This window comes from Paramormyrops kingsleyae, chromosome 17 (assembly GCF_048594095.1).
Source record: "Paramormyrops kingsleyae isolate MSU_618 chromosome 17, PKINGS_0.4, whole genome shotgun sequence".
Taxonomy (NCBI): Eukaryota; Metazoa; Chordata; class Actinopteri; order Osteoglossiformes; family Mormyridae; genus Paramormyrops; species Paramormyrops kingsleyae.
Genome location: NC_132813.1, coordinates 22,176,327 through 22,186,983, shown reverse-complemented (window position 1 = coordinate 22,186,983; position 10,657 = coordinate 22,176,327). Strand labels below are relative to the sequence as shown.

Sequence of the window (10,657 nt, the reverse complement as noted above, 5' to 3'; positions counted from 1 at the left end):
GTGAATTCATTGTCATGGTCAAGAAACCAATTTGAAATGATTCGAGCTTTGTGACATGGTGCATTATCCTGCTGGAAGTAGCCATCAGTGGATGGGTACATGGTGGTCATAAAGGAATGGACATGGTCAGAAACAATGCTCAGGTAGGCCGTGGCATTTAAATGATGCCCAATTGGCACTAAGGGGCCTAAAGTGTGCCAAGAAAACATCCACACCATTACACCACCACCACCAGCCTGCACAGTGGTAACAAGGCATGATGGATCCATGTTCTCATTCTGTTTACGCCAGATTCTGACTCTACCATTTGAATGTCTCAACAGAAATCGAGACTCATCAGACCAGGCAACATTTTTCCAGTCTTTAACTGTACAATTTTGGTGAGCGCGTGCAAATTGTAGCCTCTTTTTCCTATTTGTAGTGGAGATGAGTGGTACCCACACACACACAGGTTTGTAATTATGTTTTTGGGGACTCTCCATTTACTTCTATGGGGAAAACTCTAATCAAACCATGACAACCTTAACCCCTACCCAGCCCTAACCTTAACCATAAGTAACCAAACAAAATATACAAGACTTTTGGCATTTTTACTTTTTTGATTGCATTCACTGATCTTTTTGGGGCCCATAACGTCAAAAAAATCCAGTTTTTATTACATTGTGGGGGACATTTGGTCCCCACAAAGTAATTTAAACCTAATCCACACACACACACACACACACACACACACACACACAGACACATACACACTCAATCAAACACTATAGGCAACTTAGAGATGCTAGTTAGTCTATATGCATGTCTTTGGACCAGAAAACCATAATCCTGCGTGACATGGAGAGAACATGCAAATTCAATACAGACAGCTGAGTGTGTTTCCAAACCCACAACCGTGGAAGCGTGAGGGAGAAGTGCTACCCTCTAGCCTCAGAAAAAAATGGTGAATATTAAGAAGGCAAGAAAACAAAAGCAATAATATAGGAAAGTTTAATCATGGCATGTGTTATGTCCATTCAACAAACAAAATGGCAACGCTACACAGTTTCTTTTTATGAATGGAAAATAAGGCTCTCCTACTGCTTGTAACAAGGCAAACCCTGTACTTTACATAGCTCTTTTTTGGACTGAATGTTACAAAGCATGCTGCTGCCACCCACAGGACTGGATGCACTCTGCTAGTGAAGGCACCAGAGGCTGCACTGGGCAGATTTTTTGATAAACATCTTTCTGTCTCTCAGATCCATCCAGTTTCACCATGTAAGCGGTGACGCCCATAACCATTACCCTACACATTTGTTAGTTTTACTTCTATAGTGTCTCTGAAGGGTGACAACACATATGATGTATGTTATTCAGAGACCCTACAGTCCTCCAGGATTCCCCCATACAAACTGAACCCCCAACATGCAGTGATTCAGTAAAGTACATATTCTCCATGAAACCACAATGGTGCTCCAGTGGTTGGATCATTTTTTTTTTTTTGTTTAACTGAGCTGAATAGATGCATTCGTTACCTCTGTTAGATTGTCTACTGCCAGTGAACCTGGACAAAGAGCGATTCTAGATATGTAATTATAAGGGGCTACCACCATAAGAGCGTTATATGGATCAAGGGGTTAGGCCTCTGGGCTTGGGATCAGAAGGTCATCGGTTCACTTCCCAGTTTAGGCAAAATGATTTCCCTGTTGGGCCCTTAAGCAAGGCTTTTAAACCCCCCCCCCACCACCACCACCACCACCACCTTTGGTTCAGAGTATGTCTGTTTCCCAAAAACTGTATGTAACTTTGGAAAAAAGCTTCATATATATATATATATATATATATATATATATATATATATATATATATATATATATATATATATATATATATACAGTATATATATATATATATATATATATATATATGCTATTATGCAGTGGTTCCCAAACTGGGGGGCGCGGGGGGATGGGGCACCAGTTGCATAGCCTCAGGGGCAAAATAATCTCTTCACAGACTGGACGATTAAACAAATAAAGCAGCGCAACATTACAGTAAATAACAATATATAAACCACTAACTTACGTGTACTATTAGAACATTTCTGTAATTTATTTAAACTTTATTTTACCAGGTAAATTAACTGAAACCCAGTTCTCACTGCTTTACGTGATATTCGGGAGAAATAGCAGAAAACGCATTGGAACTTCCTGGGATACAAACGTCATACAAATGTCACGTTCTTCAGCCAATAAGGGCAAAGTTGTGTCGTCACAGAGGCTGTTCCAGTTTGTTCAGCTGGCTGAGAGGTGCTGTACGATCTGTCTTACGTCGTCTTGCTCTTGCAAGGTTTTTGTACCATGTGACATGGTGACGCGTGACGACCGGACAATAAAATCTAACCATATCATAAAAAATGAGGTTTAAATTTTTCTATATGAAGTGCAGGGAGACTATCAATTAATGGGTATCATTTAGTATTGTTTTGTGCTATAATATAGGCAGAAACCTCAGGTTATCATTAAAAACAAAATGCGGTAAACGTGAGACAAACTTTAATTTGTGCATGCCAATGAATATTAACAGGAATGTTAAATCTGTATTTGCATAATTTCAAACTTATGCTGGACTTTTATTTTTAATTGATTGCTCTTTTTTCTCCCACAGTGGTGAAATTGCACCATTTGTATTTTGTAATTGCATTTGTTTCCCTCAATTAGAAAAGGGAGTTGTATTTCAAATGAAGTTTGAATCTGAACCTATGTAGTTTGAATGGGGGGGCTCAATAATGTTCCTATCTAGAAAAGGGGGGCCCTGCAGAGAAAGTTTAGGAACCACTGCTATTATGTAAGTAACTGATGGTTGTGGTCAAAAGTATAACAATTATGTTCACAACTGAGAATAAAAGGGAACACAATAAGGGAACACAAGAGTCTTACACTAGATATAGGCCGACCTAGGACAAAAACACACTGACGTGAAACAAAGCAATTTCAACTGACATAATATCCCAGCATTGACTGTATCTCTCACTTTTCTCAATTATCTGTCTCAGTGAATCTGTGTGGCTTAAAGGAAAAAGGGGGATAGTATTGCACAGGAGCTAGGAGCCAGATATAGCGGGGAATAGATGGTCATCGTAAGAGCTCCGTAAAACAAAAATAACCAAGCAAAAGCTGCAAAACTCATTCTGTTCCAAAAGAAACCCACACACCTTACACACAAAACGCCAGCCCCCCGATACACTAACCTAAACAAACATAAAACCAAAACATAAACAGGTCCAACAGAGCAGCAGTGGTCCTAAAAAGTCCCTGCAGTGTTCTTGCAGCCGTTAAATCGTCCAAACACCACCTGTTAGAAAAGTAAATACAGTTTGTGCTACAGCCAGGAAAAAGGGCAAAACCGATAACTTTGTCAGGTATACATACCACTCAGGCAGCGCCCTCAATCCCATGCAAGAGAGGAAAAGACACACCATACTGGTGTTACACTGGAAAAGAGACTGTCCTTCTACGAAGTGGTGTGCACGTTGCCTTCATTCAGAGTTACTGCGTCGCACCGCAATCAAAAGGAAACACAGTCAATGGCCAAACATAGCCGATAGGAAGCAAAACAGCTACTACTACTACCTTATTCACACCGCTGGGAATGAGTTGAAGGAAATGGAGCGACCCGGAAGTGGGCAGTTTCAATGCTGACAAGTCAGAGAATGCCCCCCCGCTGAGTACCAGAGCCTTATATAAGGTGCCCTCAAGTGTATAATTGATTAAGACTGAGCATGCAGCACATCCCCTACAAAAGGGTGACATCCCTTCTGTCTTAAAGAAAGCCATTATAAGACCACTTCTCAAAAAACACAACCTTGACCCAGAAGTCCTTTCCAATTATAGGTCCATCTCCAATCTCCCCTTCATATCCAAAGTGCTTGAGAAAGTAGTTGCCATCCAGCTGCAGAACCACCTAAAACTCAACAACCTCTATGAAAAATTCCATATAGTGCCGAAAGTATGGTACTTCTTTCGTGTCGGTTTTCCACTGGCGTAAAAAATGGTACCAGCGCCAAATTACATCATCAGTGACCGCCCCTGACTGACATTGTCACAACGCGCAGCTTAAATCATAATTTTTTTTTTTTAAACATCCCAAAATTAAAACTAACAGTTTAGGCTGGAAAATGCGGTTTATTGTTATGTCATGTTATATCAGCTTCTATCACAGTATAAGATTCAGTAATATCCAGATTGCATGTGAGGGGTTAATTATACAATAATGAGGGGTAATTTTACAATAATCCAAATACTAATTTACTAATGTCTAATAACACAGTGTCTAACTTTTAATGCAGACACTAGAAATGGGAACTGATACTAGGCCTGCAGGATGGGGTGATCTCACTCCATGCAGTTGGGAGAAATCAGGAACTGATAGCAAGAGAGCAGGTCAAGATGACCTCATACCAGAGAACAGGTCAAGATGACCTCATACCAGACACCAAGAAGACAGGAACCCATCGGATAACCAATGCTTCTTCTAACTTTTGCATAACATAAAGGGGGGGGGGGGGGACATGTACTCACTGGCTAACTAGAACAAATGTCGAAATATGTTGTAGTCACGTAGATGGAAAAGTACAGAAAAGGGGGGGGGCACACCCCAAAAGGCCTATAAAGACCCAGAGCCGACACCTATGGTTCAAGCTTCTTTCTGTACATGCTGAATGTATTATTAGGAACACCTGTTCAATTTCTCATTAATGCAATTATCTAATCAACCAATCACATGGCAGTTGCTTCAATGCATTTAGGGGTGTGGTCCTGGTCAAGACAATCTCCTGAACTCCAAGCTGAATGTCAGAATGGGAAAGAAAGGTGATTTAAGCAATTTTGAGCGTGGCATGGTTGTTGGTGCCAGACGGGCCGGTCTGAGTATTTCACAATCTGCTCAGTTACTGGGATTTTCATGCACAACCATTTCTAGGGTTTACAAAGAATGGTGTGCAAAGGGAAAAACATCCAGTATGCGGCAGTCCTGTGGGCGAAAATGCCTTGTTGATGCTAGAGGTCAGAGGAGAATGGGCCGACTGATTCAAGCTGATAGAAGAGCAACTTTGACTGAAATAACCACTCGTTACAACCGAGGTATGCAGCAAAGCATTTGTGAAGCCACAACACACACAACCTTGAGGCGGATGGGCTACAACAGCAGAAGACCCCACCGGGTACCACTCATCTCCACTACAAATAGGAAAAAGAGGCTACAATTTGCATGAGCTCACCAAAATTGGACAGTTGAAGACTGGAAAAATGTTGCCTGATCTGATGAGTCTCGATTTCTGTTGAGACATTCAAATGGTAGTCAGAATTTGGCGTAAACAGAATGAGAACATGGATCTATCATGCCTTGTTACCACTGTGCAGGCTGGTGGTGTAATGGTGTGGGGGATGTTTTCTTGGTACTTTAGGACCCTTAGTGCCAATTGGGCATCGTTTAAATGCCACGGCCTACCTGAGCATTGTTTCTGACCATGTCCATTCCTTTATGACCACCATGTACCCATCCTCTGATGGCTACTTCCAGCAGGATAATGCACCATGTCACAAAGCTCGAATCATTTCAAATTGGTTTCTTGAACATGACACCAGATCTCAACCCAATCTTTGGGATGTGGTGGAACGGGAGCTTCGTGCCCTGGATGTGCATCCCACAAATCTCCATCAACTGCAAGATGCTATCCTATCAATATGGGCCAACATTTCTAAAGAATGCTTTCAGCACCTTCTTGAATCAATGCCACATAGAATTAAGGCAGTTCTGAAGGCGAAAGGGGGTCAAACACCGTATTAGTATGGTGTTCCTAATAATCCTTTAGGTGAGTGTATGTCAGATGGTCGCTCCCTGATTATAATCTGAATAGATAATAAACTGGTGACTTGCAACTACTCCTCGACTGTGCTGTGAATCTCTTCTCATCAACGGACCCGGCAGAGTTCGACTCCAACACATGAATGCTGCCATCATTTACGTTTACGTAGGTACACTTACTTTGGCTAAGCCGATCAAAGAAGTAAGAATTAGCTTACTGCTAATTCAATCTTTTGAAAGCAAACAAATTATTTAATTATGTTTTTTGATTTTCAAGCGGCATTGTTCGGTGTTTCGCGTGTGCCCCATTTCTTCCAAGCGGCTTGGTATTACGGTGTTCCGGGCAATTCAGTTTCCCTATGTTTCTCCTGTCTATCAGGAAATAATATTTCCCATAATATTAAAGCAGAGGTATATGTGAAATTTCTGAAAATCACCCAGGTACATTATTACATATGAATATGATACATTGTGACGCATAATATAGTCTTATAAGCAATACAATACCGTTTTCATCAAGAAATATCTCTATCCAGCGAATTAAATAATTTAATTTATTAAAACAAAAAACATGGAAAAGGCATGTGATGTTTTAAAATACATGGCTTGGTTACCTCAAGAGCTTCGTAAAAAGACATGAAAACAACAGTGAAACCGTGTACAAATCAGTGCGTCACAGGGGAAACATAGGGAATCTGAATTGCCCGTAACGGCAAAAACTTTATTTCGAATCGTGCCGTCCAAATTCCGCTGGATCTGTTCATCCGACCATATGGCAATTAAAGCCTGTGTTTCCTTGTTTGTCCATCCTTCTGTTTTTACTTTTATATTTTTGTTTCTACTGCTTTTTATTTCGTTTCTCGCTGTTCGCTGTGTGTATTTTGTGTTTCAGCGGCAGCAAAATTTGCATAACCAATCGACAGCAAATACGTTTGTAAGTCCCACCCCAAAGTACCGAAGTACCAAAGTAGTACCCCAGCTGGTTTGGCACTTTCGGTACTCGAGCTTTCGGTACTGGTACTCGACTGGAAGTCAATGGAAAAGCGAAAGTACCGTACTTTGTGTGGTGGAAAAGCACCCTAAGAAACAGCTGATGACATGGGGATTCTACACGAGGTAGCGAGAGGGGCGTGGCACACAGGAGGATCGGCAGGAGCAGGGCATGACACATACTTACTTATGCATGTAGATTTGAGTATGCTTAAAATGATGTTGAATAACGACTTACAAACATTAAAAGTTACAAATGTCCGGCTTGCTGCTCCGTCCTGGGTGCGGTTGGCCTCCTGGGCATGGTTGCTGGCCCCTGTCCTTGGGGTGGTGGCCTGGGGGGGGTTGGGCCTCTCCGGCGTGGACGGGGCTCTCTACCAGGGGCTGGTCGGCCCCGGCCGCCTGGGGTCCTAGCGGCCCTGGCCTTGGCTCGTACGGGAGCGGCCAACCCCGCTGCCTGTTGCCTCTAGTTCTCTGGGGCTCATGCCCTTTTGGCTGCATCTGGGACCTCCCTTGTCCCCCAGCGGTAGTGGGGGCGCGGCTCTTCCATGCTCTTCAGGGCCTGCGGACACCCTGGACCTCCTGGGCTTGTCTCTGCTGACTTCTGGTTCTTGTGGCGTGTGGTTGCTGCCTCCTACCTTCACTATTTAGTACATTCCATGTTGAAAACACAGGCACACAAGCCCGCACATCTCGCCTACACAATTGAGCATGCATATACATACACTTGCACGCACCCCTCCAAGCACACACAACACTTTTGTATGTTTGTGTAGCTGTGTTACTTTATTCTTTATTTTTGTTTGTGTTCATGAATTTATCCATTTTTGCACTTCTTTCAGATGCTATTGATCTTTTGCCTTTTTTTCTTTCCTCTCCTTTACAGATGCAACAATTGGAGATTGTGTTTTCTACTTTACTCATATCATTCTTGACTTATGTTTCTCACTTACTACTTCTTTTTAATATATATATTTATTTTGCTCTTTTCTTTTATTTCTGTTTCTTCCCCCTCCTAATCTGTCCCTCCTGTTCGGCCAGCTCAGCCACGGCAATATTTTACATGTGCTAAAAATGAAATAAATAAATAAAATAAAGAAATCTATTAACATGAGGGCCTATACAGAGTTTATAGAGCCCCTCATGGTAAAGCAAACATGTTTGGCACAGCAGTGAATTCAGACCATGATTTTGCTTGCTAAAGCTGCCGGACAGGACAAAAGTAAAAACAATAATAATAATGCTGCCGTCCATCAAATCCATCAATTCATGAATCTTTAATAACTACTTATCTAAAGCAACAAACAAGCATTGGGATTTTTAATTACTCCCCCAAGGATCATCTATTCACAGAGGTTTATCAGAGTGGATCATTCAGTTACCAGGGGAAATAACACTGCATGTATATATAGATGGGTGTTTGTAATACAGGAAATGACAGCACTTAAGTGTTCATCCCTGGAACTAAGGTAAGGGGATTTTGCAAACTGTAGAATGAGCATCTGGATTTTTATGTTGTCCCTTCTGTTTCAGCTAATAAACAGAATGGTTACAAAATGGTTACTGCCTCAGAAGGATTGTTAGACCTGAGCTAACAAAACACTCAGCAGTGACTTTGATATTTGATATTACCAAACTTTTTTTTAAATGATTTTTTGCATGCTTGAACATGAAATGGAATAAATTAAATAATAGACTGAATTTAAAAACTGAGAAATGGAAAATTTGCATATAAAATAGTAATATTACAGATGTGTTTGTCTTTGCATGCAACTTGGGTTATATTAATTTAAACCAAGCCTACAGAGCATTTGTTCATTCACTCAAGTTTAATTTCATCCTCTTTGTGATTTCTATCATTTTTGCAGATTCACTTTATTTTAATTATGACCAAGCTGTTCTTCAAATTAACCAGCTACCCGGGACCGTAAGTAAAGGTGGTGTTGTAGGGTAATTATTAATAATGAACAATAAATAATTAGCAATGAAAATCCAATTAATAAAATATAGCAGACTTTTTGTTTGCACTGATTAAATAGGCTGAAATAATAAACCTAATATGTTTATAATTATCTCTGGAATGGTCATCTGATTTTCATAAAAAGACACTGACACATTTGCTAATTTGGATTTTACAGAGGCACCTTAAACTTTGACAATGTTATAGTGTGATCAAGATAAAATACTCTAAATCGTATTTTTAAATTGTTTTGAAATTTGTAATGCAGTGTACAAAAGCTTTACAGCTTTAAAAACTTTAAACTTTAAAAAGTTTACAGCAAATTACTCTGTTTTCCAGATAACCATCTCCTAAAGAACTCCAGTTCAACATGTTGGTTGGAAACCAAACCTCTATAAATTACTTTTTTTTAATGGGATTCCCTGGACTTGACCCCAGTTATTATGGCCTTGTCTCTGCAGTCTTATTCTTGGTATATATATCTACCTTATTTGGAAATGCGATATTCCTTCTTCTGTTTATAACAGACCAGAATCTTCAAAAACCAATGTACTTCATCATATTGAACTTGGTTGTGTCTGATGTGTTGTTCAGCACCACCACCTTACCGAAGATCATTGCCAGGTACTGGTTCCAGGCAGGGACCATTTCATTCACTGCTTGCTTTGTACAGATGTATTTTGTTCATTATTTTGGAGCCGTAAACACCTTTGTATTACTAATGATGGCCATCGACAGATATGTGGCAATTTGTCACCCTCTTAGATACTCTACGATAATTACAAACTCAACTATTTTTACGCTCAGCATCATTTCTTGGGTGTTTGGCATTGGTGGCCCCCTGATGATGGTAAATAGGGCATTTCCTCTGCCTTACTGTGCAGATAATGTTATTGTTCAGTGTTACTGTGATTATATTTCAATAATTTCATTGGCCTGTACTGACAGGACCCCTTACATTTCCCCCTCATTATTTTTTTCATTGGTTATGTTACTCATGCCTCTTACTTTTATCATGCTGTCTTACCTCTGTATAGTTGTGGTGGTCCTTCAAATCACCAGCACCCAAGGTCGCCTCAAAACCCTCTCCACCTGCAGCACTCAGCTCATCATAATCACCCTCTACTACGTTCCACGGTGTTTTGTGTACCTGGCCAGCAATGTGGGTTTGGTGTTCAGCACAGATCTACGCATCACCATTATCATGTTCTACAGCCTCCTGCCTCCCATGGTCAATCCGCTCATATACAGCCTAAGGGCTAAAGAGGTGAAGGACAGTTTAATCAAATGGTTAAAGAAACAGCGTGTTGACATACAGAAAGCCAACATATCTGTTATTTCTAAATAATTCAATATTTTCTAATAAATTGGGTAATAAAGAAGTTGTGTATATGTCTTGTCTATCTATAGCAAAGACAACCTTTTTACTGTTTTATACAGAAAATTTCCCAGCTTTGTTTAAATTGCAAACACCATAAATCTGAAGTTCAGAGCAGATTTCCGTATCGTGATGACCATGCTATACAGCCTTTTCCTCTTATGATGAATGATCTAATAAACTGCATCAGAACCCAAGCAATCAAGGATATTTTGGTCAGGTTGGGACTGCAGCTGGCGATAATTAAGCTACAATGTGTAATAATGTACGGTATAGTGGTATGTATATGGGAAAATTAGTATTTTTGTTATTTGATATCTTATTAACTATTTACTCCCCATCAGTTTATTTAGTAAGCTTTGTATATACTTCTGAACAAGTGCGATGCCCAGGTCTAGTTGATCACTTGTTGCCATGGTAATGGTTCCCAAGCCCTGAGCAGAAAAGCAGCCCAACCAGTGAAACCCAACATGCCTGTGTTA

General features: G+C 40.4%; 1 protein-coding gene across 1 annotated transcript; it reads left to right on the top strand.

Annotated features, from left to right (window-relative positions):
* The first annotated feature begins 9,167 nt into the window (after nt 1-9,167).
* Nucleotides 9,168-10,145, top strand: LOC111837884 (olfactory receptor 2AT4-like). The gene has a single exon (XM_023800333.2). It carries the CDS (start codon nt 9,168-9,170, stop codon nt 10,143-10,145), a length of 978 nt encoding a protein of 325 aa, XP_023656101.2.
* Nucleotides 10,146-10,657: the final 512 nt, after the last annotated feature.

What these genes read in the sequence shown, in the direction of transcription:
- LOC111837884 (XM_023800333.2), top strand. Translation starts at nt 9,168, where the DNA reads ATGTTGGTTGGAAACCAAACCTCTATAAATTACTTTTTTTTAATGGGA.